Below are 15,773 nucleotides of genomic sequence, written 5' to 3'. Positions count from 1 at the left end.
AGACACACCTCACCATGGTCACTGATTGTACTGCTGTTGTCAATAGTCACAAACACACCTCACCATGGTCACTGATTGTACTGCTGTTGTCAATAGACATCTGTTGACAGACACACCTCACCATGGTCACTGATTGTACTGCTGTTGTCAATAGTCACCTGTTGACAGACACACCTCACCATGGTCACTGATTGTACTGCTGTTGTCAATAGTCACAAACACACCTCACCATGGTCACTGATTGTACTGCTGTTGTCAATAGTCATCTGTTGACAGACACACCTCACCATGGTCACTGATTGTACTGCTGTTGTCAATAGTCACCTGTTGACAGACACACCTCACCATGGTCACTGATTGTACTCCTGTTGTCAATAGTCACAAACACACCTCACCATGGTCACTGATTGTACTCCTGTTGTCAATAGTCACAAACACACCTCACCATGGTCACTGATTGTACTGCTGTTGTCAATAGTCATCTGTTGACAGACACACCTCACCATGGTCACTGATTGTACTGCTGTTGTCAATAGTAGTCATGGTCTGTTGACTGTTGACACAGAGTTCACTCACTCACCATGGTCACTGATTGTACTGCTGTTGTCAATAGTCATCTGTTGACAGACACACCTCACCATGGTCACTGATTGTACTGCTGTTGTCAATAGTCACCTGTTGACAGACACACCTCACCATGGTCACTGATTGTACTCCTGTTGTCAATAGTCACAAACACACCTCACCATGGTCACTGATTGTACTGCTGTTGTCAATAGTCATCTGTTGACAGACACACCTCACCATGGTCACTGACTGATTGTACTCCTATTGTCAATAGTCATGGTCTGTTGACAGACACACCTCACCATGGTCACTGATTGTACTCCTGTTGTCAATAGTCACAAACACACCTCACCATGGTCACTGATTGTACTGCTCCAGTTGTCAATAGTCACCTGTTGACAGACACACCTCACCATGGTCACTGATTGTACTCCAGTTGTCAATAGTCATCTGTTGACAGACACACCTCACCATGGTCACTGATTGTACTGCTGTTGTCAATAGTCACCTGTTGACAGACACACCTCACCATGGTCACTGATTGTACTGCTGTTGTCAATAGTCATCTGTTGACAGACACACCTCACCATGGTCACTGATTGTACTGCTGTTGTCAATAGTCATCTGTTGACAGACACACCTCACCATGGTCACTGATTGTACTGCTGTTGTCAATAGTCATCTGTTGACAGACACACCTCACCATGGTCACTGATTGTACTGCTGTTGTCAAGAGTCACAAACACACCTCACCATGGTCACTGATTGTACTCCAGTTGTCAATAGTCACCTGTTGACAGACACACCTCACCAGTCACCTGTTGTGTTGACATTGTACTCCACACACCTGTTGACAGACACACCATGGTCACTGATTGTACTCCAGTTGTCAATAGTCATCTGTTGACAGACACACCTCACCATGGTCACTGATTGTACTGCTGTTGTCAAGAGTCACAAACACACCTCACCATGGTCACTGATTGTACTCCAGTTGTCAATAGTCACCTGTTGACAGACACACCTCACCATGGTCACTGATTGTACTCCTGTTGTCAAGAGTCACAAACACACCTCACCATGGTCACTGATTGTACTCCAGTTGTCAATAGTCACCTGTTGACAGACACACCTCACCATGGTCACTGATTGTACTGCTGTTGTCAATAGTCACCTGTTGACAGACACACCTCACCATGGTCACTGATTGTACTGTACTCGGTTGTTGTCAATAGTCACCTGTTGACAGACACACCTGACCATGGTCACTGATTGTACTCCAGTTGTCAATAGTCATCTGTTGACAGACACACCTCACCATGGTCACTGATTGTACTGCTGTTGTCAAGAGTCACAAACACACCTCACCATGGTCACTGATTGTACTCCAGTTGTCAATAGTCACCTGTTGACAGACACACCTCACCATGGTCACTGATTGTACTGCTGTTGTCAATAGTCACCTGTTGACAGACACACCTCACCATGGTCACTGATTGTACTCCAGTTGTCAATAGTCATCTGTTGACAGACACACCTCACCATGGTCACTGATTGTACTGCTGTTGTCAAGAGTCACCTGTTGACAGACACACCTCACCATGGTCACTGATTGTACTCCTGTTGTCAATAGTCACCTGTTGACAGACACACCTCACCATGGTCACTGATTGTACTCCTGTTGTCAATAGTCACCTGTTGACAGACACACCTCACCATGGTCACTGATTGTACTCCTGTTGTCAATAGTCATCTGTTGACAGACACACCTCACCATGGTCACTGATTGTACTGCTGTTGTCAAGAGTCACAAACACACCTCACCATGGTTGATGTCACTCATTGTTCCCCGCCGCAACGCAGAACGGGGGACTATGTATTCAGCGACGTACATACGTCCCGATTCTTGTTAACACGATATCTCATGAACTGTTGTACACAATGTCTTCAAATTTGGTGACAGCCTTCATTGGGGGATTACCCAGACACCAGTCGATGTTGTTGACCTTGATCTTATCTTCAAGGTCACCATGACACTTTGACCACTTTTGCAACTCTTGTTAACACGATATTTCATGAACTGTTGTACCCAATTTCTTCAAATTTGTTGACAGCCTACATTGGGGGATTACCCAGACACCAGTCGATGTTGTTGACCTTGATCTTATTTTCCAGGTCGCCACGACACTGACCACTTTCGAAACTCTTGTTAATGCAATATCTCATGAACTGTTGTACCCAATGTCGTCAAATTTGGTGACAGACTACTTTGGGGGATTACGCAGACACCAGTTGATTTGGGTGACCTTGATCTCATCTTCAAGGTCACCATGTCACTTTGACCACTTTTGCAACTCTTGTTAACACGATATCATAAACGATACACGATAAAACTAACATAATATATCATAAAACATTGCACCCAATGTTTTCAATTATGTCGACAGCCTACATTGGGTGATTATGCAGACACCAGTCATTTCAAGCATCTTGTATGTCACCAAAAAGTAAAAAGTAGTAAATGTGTTATAAATATTCCATTCTTTAGCGGCGGGGACATTGTCATATCAGTGGCAAACACCTGTTGTAGTCCTGTTATCAATAGTCACCTGTTGACAGACACACCTCAACGTCACTCATTGTACTGCTGTTATCACTATATCAGTCATCACCTGTAGACAGACACACCTCTACATGGTCACTACTTGTATTCCGAAATGCGCATTATTTTGGAAAGCGCACAACTCCTGATATTCAGGCCGGAGAGCGGAAGGTCACGGGTTGGATCCCCAACCAGGTCATACCAAAAGACGTTTAAATATGGTACTTGTTGGTCCCTGCCTGATGCTCGGCATTAATGGGTACATCAAGGACTGGTCGGCTCGGAGTCAGTATAATGTGTCTGAGTGGGGTATTCATGCTTCACTGCAGCATGGTATCTCAGTAGGCTAGCACTATAAAACCAGCTTCAGTCTGGGCTAGTACAAGCAGCCGCACATACACATACACATACACATACGCACGCATGCACGTCGTCATATGAGCAAATATTCTCAAGCACGACATTAAACCCAATTTCACCTCACCTCACCTGATATTCACGGTTTCCAGAATGCGGTATAGGAAGGAACTGCCTCCTAATCATGGGAATGTTGTTTATCAAATGTTTCCCAGCACCTAGTGCTGGTCAGAAGATGGTACAAGATTGTACTGGGTGGCCATGCTCTGACATGATTGATTGTGTCATCTTGCCACAATGCTGTGGATCATTGCTTGGCCTTACAAACCATTCTTATCTTCAGAGGTTACTTTATGGAATGGATGGTAGGGCTCAGGAGCTTGGATGATGCATCCCAGCTGCACAGATTAATGCACATATCACAGTATTGTCTGGTCTAGGCTTTGTTACACAAAGCTTCTACAGGTTGTCATCCTATAGCTGGACTATTGCTCGGTGCAAGATTAAGCAACCCACAAACATAGAGTAGGTGTGTTGCTGAATCAGGCATATTTTGCTATATTTGAATATATCAAGATTTGTCGGGAGTAACACTCTGTAGAAATTTATTTACCCAGATTGCCATCAGTAGTGTTTTATTTCAGTATGAAGGCCATCTTCAGTCGCATGTCCATCAAAATCACTGGTTCATTGAACCCTGCCACAGGATATTGAATAATCTCCTCCGCGGTACCGCAGGATGCCAGTGGCGTGATGCGTGCTGCTCATCATCTTCTACAGTAAAGTCCAGCAGCTTAAATACCACCCACCACTCTACGTGTATCATGTTTGTTTAATCTCAGTTTAGCCCACTTAACACTCAAGAAAATGATGGGGATCTAATAGGCAGTCCACCTGCAGGCCACTCGATGGTGACTGAAAGCATTCAAACACTCAGTAGCTGGCTGCAAGTGAATATCACTGGAACTGAACCAATACTAAGAAATCCCATTTCATGTTTGTGAAGTTTTGGGTTTTTTACATTGTACAGGAAAGTGTAAAAGGTCACATTATTTGTGTCTTGGGAGTTTTGGGGACTGTTCTCATCTGTAAGCTGGTATAATACTTTATGGCCTTGAAATTATGAACAGATGTAAAAATATATAATGATGACACCATAACTTTGTGCCTGGATGTTATGATTCTGTGTATAATGCTGATCTGTCAGCCCAGGGGTTATACCAGAGCATAAACAGTCCTACAACCCTATGCTTCTTGTAAAGTTTGAAATAAATAATAATAATAATGAGAATATTTGTGAATCGCCTTTTCCAGGCTACATATCCTGCTCATAGCACACAATCTGATCATTATTACCCTGGACACCCCAAGCTCCCTGTTTGGTGCTAGAAGGTTAATAGTCTCATGACTTGTTTTACCGGGTACCCATTTTCTGCTGGGTGAACAGAGGCAATTTTGAACAAACTCACTTGTCTAAGGTGAGACCACATGTATCACATGTGCTTCATTGTGGGGCAGGACTGAGAAATCAAGCTGTCACACATGGTCACCCATCCAAGGACTGTCCGTGGTCAACGTTGTTTAACTTAAACTGATTCTGACCTGATCTCTATGCACAGGACCACACACCAGCACAAATCAGGATTAGATGGTTGGCTGATGGTTGATCAACATTATTATCTTAATGATGAGCATGGTAGCAGTGAGTGGTCTGCCTGACTTGACTTTCATGTACAACGGCTGGAATATTGCTGACTTCAGCATAACATCCACTCTGGTCTCTCTAATCTCTTAGGGGGAGAAAATAGGTTGTGACAGAAGACCTTGCATTGCTCTTAGTGGGTTAGTGTAGCAGACAAACTCCAAGACCCTAATTGGGACACATCTTGACAATTCAGGCATGGAACAGTTTTGTCGTGTTGAAATAGTGCCAGATGCTGGACGCTGTGGCTTCCAGTCCAGAACTGCAGGAATACATAAACAGCATCAAATATCAATCATTGTTAAATGTAATCGATTGCTGTGTTTTGATTTTAATTTATTGGTTTAAAAACATGGACAAATGCATATAATGAATCTCTGCCATAATGAATGGTAGATGTGATTACAGTTTATCTAAATTTGCATGTCAGTTTTGTGCTTTCAGCTTGTAACATAACAATAGATTTTGTCATTCTTTTTCATATATTCTTCCTTGGGGTACATATAAGCATTTAAATGTCCATTTAAAATCCCTTCGACAGTTGTAACAATATTTGTATAAAATATTTACAAAACAAAAAACTACGTTTTTGTCTTGTGAGACCACCCCTACAGGGCCCCACAGACCCCTACAGCCAAGAGCAGGTAACTGTGGACTATAACCTCATACCTTACTTTCCCTGCTGTCGTTTGACCGACTAGACGTGTGTCCATATCGACAAGAGAGTTGAATTTTGTAATTCCCTACAACGATGAGTGATTCCGAAACTGTATGTATGGTTCTCTTTTTTCCCTGCATGGGCGATTTAGAGATTGTTTCTGAATTTTTTAATTCATCTTTAGTTGTAACTTTGTACTCTCCCTGCCGGCTTGCCATGTGCTTATCAAGATTGGCGTTTTTACGTTTAGCGCGTTAGGGCGTTTTTTCCCGCTGCTAGCTTTTTATGTCCGCCATCAGTTGTATTTGTTAGTTATGTTGCGGTAGAGTCAGCATGTATTATTTTCTGGTTTCAGCTTAATGCTTATATTATCTTTCACATGTACAGTCTGTTTGAGTCAGAAACGGACCGATGAATTGCAAATTTTATCATTGTACAAAATTGCCACGTAAATATAAATAGTACACATGTTTATCATTTACTAATACCCAACAGCTTTCTGATATTTGAAAATTTCTCGGACTCCACCAAAAAAGTTCTTTAAGAAACTATCATTAAAATTTTGACACAGTTCACTATTTGTTACAAGGGAGGAGTGCAGAGAAAGGGATAGCCAGGTGTGCGAGAAAGGATGGAGACGGCACAGCACAGGCTAATGAATCAATAACTGGGTGGGCACTTGTGCACGTGCTTCTCGCACACCTGGCTGTCCCTTTCTCTGCACTCCTCCCTCGTAACAAATAGTGAACTGTGTCAAAATATTAATGATAGTTTCTTAAAGAACTTTTTTGGTGTCACACCTCGGCGCCCCGTGTGCAGTCTGGGCTGCCCGGGAAGCCTGTAGGGGCAGGTTCTTCTTAGGTACCTCGGCACCCTGGTGTCGGTTCCACCAGGGGGCAGGGCGACCCGAACCTTCTGGCTCCACTTGACCTTTTGAGCACTTCTAACCGCATTAGTGGCACCCTCGGCGACCTCTCTCGATTATGAGAGTACGGCAGCCGAAGAGTATGCAGATGTCGACATGGAGGAGGATGAGGGGAGAGAGGAGTCGGAAGTCGGGGTCACATACTCCTTCGTGTCGTTCCTGCGGCAGGTTCGCGAACATATCGCGGAGGTGCTGCCCCAGGTGGCTGTCCCTGTACAGGCGCCCGATTACGCATTCTGCCATCACTGATGAGTGAGGTGGTGAATCCTCTGCTGACTGGTGCATGTTCTCGGTTCGACTTAGCGGACGTTGGCAAGCGGTATCAGTTGGAGGAGGATGCACTATTCGAGCCGCCAGTGGTGGACGAGTGTGTGTTTGCCTCAGTTACCCTTGGGGGGTCATCCACGTCCTCCCTGGCTTCGGCCAGGCAAAGCAGGCGGCTACCACCCTTCCAAGCCAATGCCCCCAAGCAGGCTGTAACTGGGTGTGTGTGTGTGTGTGTCGGGTCCTGGGTGACCACTCGGTCTCAGGCCTATGGTCGGAGCAGGAAGTCAGCCTGCACATCAATGTGTTAGAGTTGAGAGCAGTCCGCCGGGTGTTTGAGAGCTTTCTGGAGTTTATCCGTGGCCGCGTGATTCGTCTAGAAATGGACAATCACACGGCCATGACTTACATCCTAAAGCAAGGTGGCACAGTGTCCCCGTCACTCCTTCAGGGGGCGTGGCAGTTTCTACTGTGGTGCGACCAGTTCAACATTCGGGTTTTGCCTGTTTATCTCCCGGAGGTAGACAAATTAATACTGTGGCATAGGTATATTGTATAAGTCAACACATGATGTTATACATTGATGCTGTCAATTTAACACAGCCTCACTAGTCTCCCCACAGCCTCCAGGTATTGGTTCGGCGTCTTAGTCCCTCCCTCTAACTGTTCCTGCAACTTGCCCAGTGGGTTGTTTATTTCTCTATACACTCTCCTCCATGCTGGAGGAGCAGCATCCAAGTCCAACTGGGTAATCTTCAGGCAGTCTGCCGTCTCGATTTTCTTCAAAATATCAACCAGGCAAAACATTTTTGGGTGTCAGCTTGATGGGCTGGAACTCAATCAGCTGTTGAACCTTTCCAGGCAGTTGTTCGTTCTTGTACTGACGGTGTCATGATGATTCCACATGGACAGTGGAAATAGGGAGTCATCGTTCGTCCACCCAGTTCTTCACTATGTAGCCTTTGAATGGAACGTCTGCTGGCACATCAGGACGGGTTTCCATAGCATCCATCCAAACATCTTGAAGGATGATCTGTTGGATGTGTGTCTTGAGGAGACTCAGTAGGCGGCGATAGGTAGCTATCGTTCGGCTGGGCATGAGGGCATGGTAGGTTCTTCACGAGCTCATTTACGAAGGGAGCTGATGAAACGAGTCGAGTTTGGTCTGGTGGCGGATGATTATGTTCACTAGTGTTTCTGACAAAATCTCCTACAGTTGTGCCCTTTCCTGTTCGCGTCTTAACAGTTCAAACCCCCGCAGTCTCATTTGAGAAGTCATTGACAAGAATCGTTTAAAAGAAGGACAATTATACAGACTTATGGCGTACTCAATAGAATGGGTGAGTCATACAGACTCAGTATTGGTACAAATCAGGGGTACACAAAGTCCGAAGTTTAGACTACCAGTTGTCTGGTTTCCATTTTATAAAAGCCACGGTGGCTGAGTGGGTTAGGCAGCTGACTTTGTGTGCTGGCGATTAGGTGCCTGAGGGTGTGGGTTCGATTCCTGGATGGGACTCAACCCAAAAAAGTACTAGAAACTGTACTTACTAAGAAAGTGTAATCCCAAATATAGCATGTTACGTTTTACCACTTTCTAAATGACATTGTGTATTCGTAGTACAAGTTAGTTGTTTATATTCAAGTAGATCAGTTAAAAGGATTATGTCCTTATTATTCAAAGCAAACACTGTGTTATGCAGGTGACTTGATCCTAAAGAACAGGGGAGTATCGAATTAGGACTGATCGGACGGATCTATTGTTACTGTAGGGGTGAGCCTTCTCCACCCTCACTCAAGTGTCTGACAACTGGGGTATCACCGAGCTTCCAGGTTGTCATGAGATAGTAGAAAGGGAGGAAATATGCTGAATTTACATGACAACCAATTTGTGTTTTTCACGGCTCAGGTCATTCAACCTGGTGGCAGAGGAAGCATGAAATAATTTATTTCTTGAATTTTTACATTCCAATTCTTATCAGAATTCTTTTTAGAAGTACTCAGTGCAAAAGCTGAACAATTTCTCTTTTATTTAAATGGTGAAATTGATTGTTGCTTGCTGTTAATACAGCTTTTGTTTGATTTCTAAAATGGACACAAACATGACGCCATTGTTGTCCCCACTTTCTCTGAATGATTATGGCCCGTGAAGATAAGGTTTAGAATTGGCCTTCAGCAACCCATGCTTGTTGTAAGAGGCAACTAATGAGATCAGGTGGTCAGACTTGCTGATTTGGTTGACACATGTCATCATATCCCAATTGCGTAGATTGATGCACATGGTGTTGGTCACTGGATTGTCTGGTCCAGGCTCGATTATTTACTGGCCCCAGCCATATAGCTGGAATATTGCTGAGTGCGGCATTCAACAACAAACAAAACGTGAATGATAATGCATGTATGTGTGCGTCCCTGTATTGCGATACAGAAAACACTGATGGAATGCTGGTTCAGTGACAGTGCAACTGTTGTAATAGTTATATTGCCATAACCTCGATCATGTTTTGTAGCGACCATTTATTGTTATTTGTTTTTGTGTAAATACACATGTTACTATTTCACTGCAGTATGTTTGACAATATACAGAATACTGTCTTGTGTTCCAAATGCAAATTTTTCAAGTATTGGCAACATGGATCTGCTTCAAGATGTTCTGATAATGAACAGTGATTAGTGTTTCAGATGAAGCCTACAGCCTTGAAATTTAGAAATCCTGAGAACTCTAACAATGTTTTTTCTTCTGTTTTTGAAATGCTTGAAACAAAATGAACACGTGCCAATATTTGACCAAGAAATTTTATGATTTTCCATAGAAAGAGCATGGCATCCACAAAACTGATAAGGAAAGCCGCCCTTCTCTTATGTTCAACCTTCTTGGTGGAACTTGCAGGAACTTGTTCAAGACCCTGCTATGTTTCAGGCCCATCAAATATTTGAAATAGATTGATGACCTCCATTTTATCGACCACAGATTTTGATGGTGGTTCTGTTTCCAGTGCAAGTACACAGCCTTCTCCGCCACCGACGCCTGCAAGAATGCTCGCCACGATCTTCATCGCCATAAAGGCATCAAGAGCTTCTTCAAGTGTAAACACTGTAAACATAGAACAGTTTCCTTGGACAAATACCCTAAGGATGCCTGCAAGTAAGCTCTTTCAGATAAACATCTCTGTGTGATAATTCTCCTTTTCATGTTGAAGTTGTTGCAAGACCATAGTTACTGAGATGCAAACACTGATTATATGGATTTTTCCAGTCCAAAGATCTTTGACTTTAATATGATATTACAAAACATGTATTCATACCTTGGCTTATTATCTTAGAATGTTACTTTTCTATAGCTTGTAGCTGATCTGACTATGAGGTCTTAGAATGGCATTTAAAAGTGAAACACACAAGGAAGATAGTGTTATAGATGTCCACTTCTTTATTATGAAGAACGCATTATTTCAGAGTATATCCTTACTCCTTCATCAGGTGGAATAATAAAGAAGTTGACATCCATAAAATCTCTCTGCCTGATATGACTATGATTGCTATGAGCAACTTGTTTTCGGTGATTCAAACTGTAATCTTTCATGAATTAGTTTGCTATTTACAATTACTGTGTCATAGCGAAATATGCAAAATGGAATGTGTTCAAGCAAGGAAGGATAATAGTCATCTCTCTTATATATTTTTTCGATTGGTAGTAATGTGGCCACTGCTGATTACTGTGACATATTGACACCGTCACTGGGTCAAAACACATCCAGTCAAGTGGGGACTTGTTGTGGTATTTGTGACAAATATTTGTATTCGTTATCCCCTTTCCGTGGTTTGTATTGTGTTCTCCTGCAGACAGAGGCAGTTTTGAACAAACTCACTTGCCTAAGGTGAGACCACAAGTATCACATGTGCTTCTTTGCAGGGCAGAACTGAAGTCCTAAAAACTCTCAGGAGTCAAGCTGCCAAACACGGTCACCCATCCAAGGACTGTCTGAGCTCGACGTTGCTTAACTTCAACTGATTCATGACCTGAACTCTGTGCACAGGACCGAGAGTTGTCGGGTGGCCATGGACATTTGATTATGAAATTTCCACATATCTAAACTTGATGAAATACTTCAGAAAGTGGATGGGACCACAGCAGAATATTTTGTCAGTGATAGGAATGTGATAGGAATGTTATCTGTTGCAAGGTTATAAGATATTACTGTGGACATATCACGAATATTACTGACTTAAACATTCAATTACGCTGTACCATTTTGTTTTCAGAAATTGCGGTAGTTCAACGTTTGAAAGAACTTCAATGGCACGGGTAAGATGATAACCGCTACCAATAAAACACTGAATCTTGATCAGTGATAAATGTTTACAGGGTAGGGCTTCCAGGAGTTGGTGATGGGCTAGTAATCCCATCAAAGACTGAACAGCAGTTGGTGATGGGCTAGTACCCCCACTGTAGACTGAACAGCAGTTTGTGATGGGCTAGTACCCCCACTGTATACTGAACAGCAGTTTGTGATGGGCTAGTACCCCACTGTATACTGAACAGTAGTTGGTGATGGGCTAGTACCCCCACTGTATACTGAACAGTAGTTGGTGATGGGCTAGTACCCCCACTGTATACTGAACAGCAGTTGGTGATGGGCTAGTACCCCCACTGTATACTGAACAACAGTATAGAACAGTAGTTGGTGATGGGCTAGTACCCCCACTGTATACTGAATCAGCAGTTGGTGATGGGCTAGTACCCCCACTGTATACTGAACAGTAGTTGGTGATGGGCTAGTACCCCACTGTATACTGAACAGTAGTTGGTGATGGGCTAGTACCCCACTGTATACCACAGTTGGTGATGCTAAGTACCCCCACTGTATACTGAACAGTAGTTGGTGATGGGCTAGTACCCCCACTGTATACTGAACAGTAGTTGGTGATGGGCTAGTACCCCCACTGTATACTGAACAGTAGTTGGTGATGGGCTAGTACCCCCACTGTATACTGAATCAGCAGTTGGTGATGGGCTAGTACCCCCACTGTATACTGAACAGTAGTTGGTGATGGGCTAGTACCCCCACTGTATACTGAACAGTAGTTGGTGATGGGCTAGTACCCCCACTGTATACTGAACAGTAGTTGGTGATGGGCTAGTACCCCCACTGTATACTGAACAGCAGTTGGTGATGGGCTAGTACCCCCACTGTATACTGAACAGTAGTTGGTGATGGGCTAGTACCCCCACTGTATACTGAACAGTAGTTTGGTGATGGAACAGTAGTTGGTAGGGCTAGTACCCCACTGTATACTGAACAGCAGTTGGTGATGGGCCTACTGAACAGTATCCTGTTGGTGGTGGGCTAGTACCCCCACTGTATACTGAACAGTAGTTGGTGATGGGCTAGTACCCCCACTGTATACTGAACAGTAGTTGGTGATGGGCTAGTACCCCCAATGTATACTGAACAGCTGTGGGTGATGGGCTAGTACCCCCACTGTATACTGAACAGTAGTTGGTGATGGGCTAGTACCCCCACTGTATACTGAACAGTAGTTGGTGATGTATACTGAACAGTAGTTGGTGGAACAGTAGTTGGTGATGGGCTAGTACCCCCAATGTATCCTGAACAGCTGTGGGTGATGGGCTAGTACCCCCACTGTATACTGAACAGTAGTTGGTGATGGGCTAGTACCCCCACTGTATACTGAACAGTAGTTGGTGATGGGCTAGTACCCCACTGTATACTGAACAGTAGTTGGTGATGGGCTAGTACCCCCACTGTATACTGAACAGTAGTTGGTGATGGGCTAGTACCCCACTGTATACTGAACAGTAGTTGGTGATGGGCTAGTACCCCCATTGTTTACTGAACAGTAGTTGGTGATGGGCTAGTACCCCCACTGTATACTGAACAGTAGTTGGTGATGGGCTAGTACCCCCACTGTATACTGAACAGTAGTTGGTGATTAGCTAGTACCCCCATTGTTTACTGAACAGCTGTGGGTGATGGGCTAGTACCCCCACTGTATACTGAACAGTAGTTGGTGATGGGCTAGTACCCCACTGTATACTGAACAGTCGTTGGTGATGGGCTAGTACCCCACTGTATACTGAACAGTCGTTGGTGATGGGCTAGTACCCCCACTGTATACTGAACAGTAGTTGGTGATGGGCTAGTACCCCCATTGTTTACTGAACAGCTGTTGGTGATGGGCTAGTACCCCCACTGTATACTGAACAGTAGTTGGTGATGGGCTAGTACCCCCACTGTATACTGAACAGTAGTTGGTGATGGGCTAGTACCCCCACTGTATCATGAACAGCTGTGGGTGATGGGCTAGTACCCCCACTGTATACTGAACAGCCGTTGGTGATGGGCTAGTACCCCTACTGTATACTGAACAGTAGTTAGTGATGGGCGAGTACCCCCACTGTATACTGAATCAGCAGTGGGTGATGGGCTAGTACCCCCACTGTATACTGAACAGTAGTTGGTGATGGGCTAGTACCCCCACTGTATACTGAATCAGCTGTGGGTGATGGGCTAGTACCCCCACTGTATACTGAACAGCTGTGGGTGATGGGCTAGTACCCCCACTGTATACTGAATCAGCAGTGGGTGATGGGCTAGTACCCCCACTGTATACTGAATCAGCAGTGGGTGATGGGCTAGTACCCCCACTGTTTACTGAACAGTAGTTGGTGATGGGCTAGTACCCCCACTGTATACTGAATCAACAGTGGATGATGGGCTAGTACCCCCACTGTATACTGAACAGCTGTGGGTGATGGGCTAGTACCCCCACTGTATACTGAACAGCCGTTGGTGATGGGCTAGTACCCCCACTGTATACTGAACAGTAGTTGGTGATGGTCTAGTACCCCGAATGTATACTGAACAGTAGTTGGTGATGGGCTAGTGCCCCCACTGTATACTGAACAGTAGTTGGTGATGGGCTAGTACCCCCACTGTTTACTGAACAGTAGTTGGTGATGGGCTAGTACCCCCACTGTATACTGAATCAGCAGTGGATGATGGGCTAGTACCCCCACTGTATACTGAACAGTAGTTGGTGATGGGCTAGTACCCCCACTGTATACTGAACAGTAGTTGGTGATGGGCTAGTACCCCCATTGTTTACTGAACAGCAGTTGGTGATGGGCTAGTACCCCCACTGTATCCTGAACAGCTGTGGGTGATGGGCTAGTACCCCCACTGTATACTGAACAGTAGTTGGTGATTGGTGATGTAGTTGGTAGTACCCCACTGTATACTGAACAGTAGTTGGTGATGGGCTAGTACCCCCACTGTATACTGAACAGTAGTTGGTGATGGGCTAGTACCCCCACTGTATACTGAACAGTAGTTGGTGATGGGCTAGTACCCCCATTGTTTACTGAACAGTAGTTGGTGATGGGCTAGTACCCCCCATGGTGTAGTACTGAACAGTAGTTGGTGATGGGCTGAAGTACCCCCACTGTATACTGAACAGTAGTTGGTGATGGGCTAGTACCCCACTGTATACTGAACAGTAGTTGGTGATGGGCTAGTACCCCACTGTATACTGAACAGTAGTTGGTGATGGGCTAGTACCCCACTGTATACTGAACAGTAGTTGGTGATGGGCTAGTACCCCCACTGTATACTGAACAGTAGTTGGTGATGGGCTAGTACCCCCACTGTATACTGAATCAGCAGTTGGTGATGGGCTAGTACCCCCACTGTATACTGAACAGTAGTTGGTGATGGGCTAGTACCCCCACTGTATACTGAACAGTAGTTGGTGATGGGCTAGTACCCCCATTGTTTACTGAACAGTAGTTGGTGATGGGCTAGTACCCCCACTGTATACTGAACAGTAGATGGTGATGGGCTAGTACCCCCACTGTGTACTGAATCAGCAGTGGGTGATGGGCTAGTACCCCCACTGTATCATGAACAGCTGTGAGTGATGGGCTAGTACCCCCACTGTGTACTGAATCAGCAGTGGGTGATTGGCTAGCTAATCCCTGAAGACTGACTAGTGTTGATACGTGTCGTTATATTCCAGTCACTGTGTACTGAACAGTAGTTGGTGATGGGCTAGTACCCCCACTGTATACTGAACAGCCGTGGGTGATGGGCTAGTACCCTCACTGTATACTGAACAGCAGTGGGTGATGGGGTAGTACCCCCACTGTATACTGAACAGCAGTGGGTGATGGGCTAGTACCCCCACTGTATACTGAACAGCAGTGGGTGATGGGCTAGTACCCCCACTGTATACTGAACAGCAGTGGATGATGGGCTAGTACCCCAACTGTATACTGAACAGCAGTGGGTGATGGGCTAGTATCCCCACTGTATACTGAACAGCAGTGGGTGATGGGCTAGTACCCCCACTGTATACTGAACAGCAGTGGGTGATGGGCTAGTACCCCCACTGTATTCTGAACAGCAGTGGGTGATGGGCTAGTACCCCCACTGTATACTGAACAGCAGTGGGTGATGGGCTAGCTAATCCCTGAAGACTGACTAGTGTTGATGAGTGTCGTTATATTCCAGTCATGGAGGTAGATGCCAATGTCAATGACAGGATTGTGTGGTGTAGATATGATTACTTACAGACCGCAGAGATAAACTGAAAACTGAATAGACACTGATATACTCTCTGAGGACTGCAGTGTTACCAATGAAGATTGACTAATATATTGTGATGAGGAAACACTAGT

At 44.8% G+C, this 15,773-nt stretch overlaps 1 protein-coding gene across 4 annotated transcripts in view; it reads left to right on the top strand.

Annotated features, from left to right (window-relative positions):
• The window catches only part of LOC124271162 (protein MCM10 homolog), a 69,008-nt gene that overhangs the window by 25,514 nt on the left and 27,721 nt on the right, over positions 1-15,773 (top strand). For all 4 annotated transcript variants that reach the window (XM_046706236.1, XM_046706235.1, XM_046706237.1 and 1 more), the window contains exons 21-22: positions 10,072-10,220; positions 11,336-11,378. In XM_046706236.1, the coding sequence (XP_046562192.1) occupies positions 10,072-10,220; positions 11,336-11,378 (192 nt within the window). The remainder of the gene's footprint in view (positions 1-10,071; positions 10,221-11,335; positions 11,379-15,773) is intronic.

Source organism: Haliotis rubra, unplaced genomic scaffold (genome assembly GCF_003918875.1).
Source record: "Haliotis rubra isolate DU_JTF1 unplaced genomic scaffold, ASM391887v1 Scf158, whole genome shotgun sequence".
NCBI lineage: Eukaryota > Metazoa > Mollusca > Gastropoda > Lepetellida > Haliotidae > Haliotis > Haliotis rubra.
The sequence above is the reverse complement of the archived record's forward strand: the minus strand, read 5'-3'. Positions and strand labels throughout refer to the sequence as shown.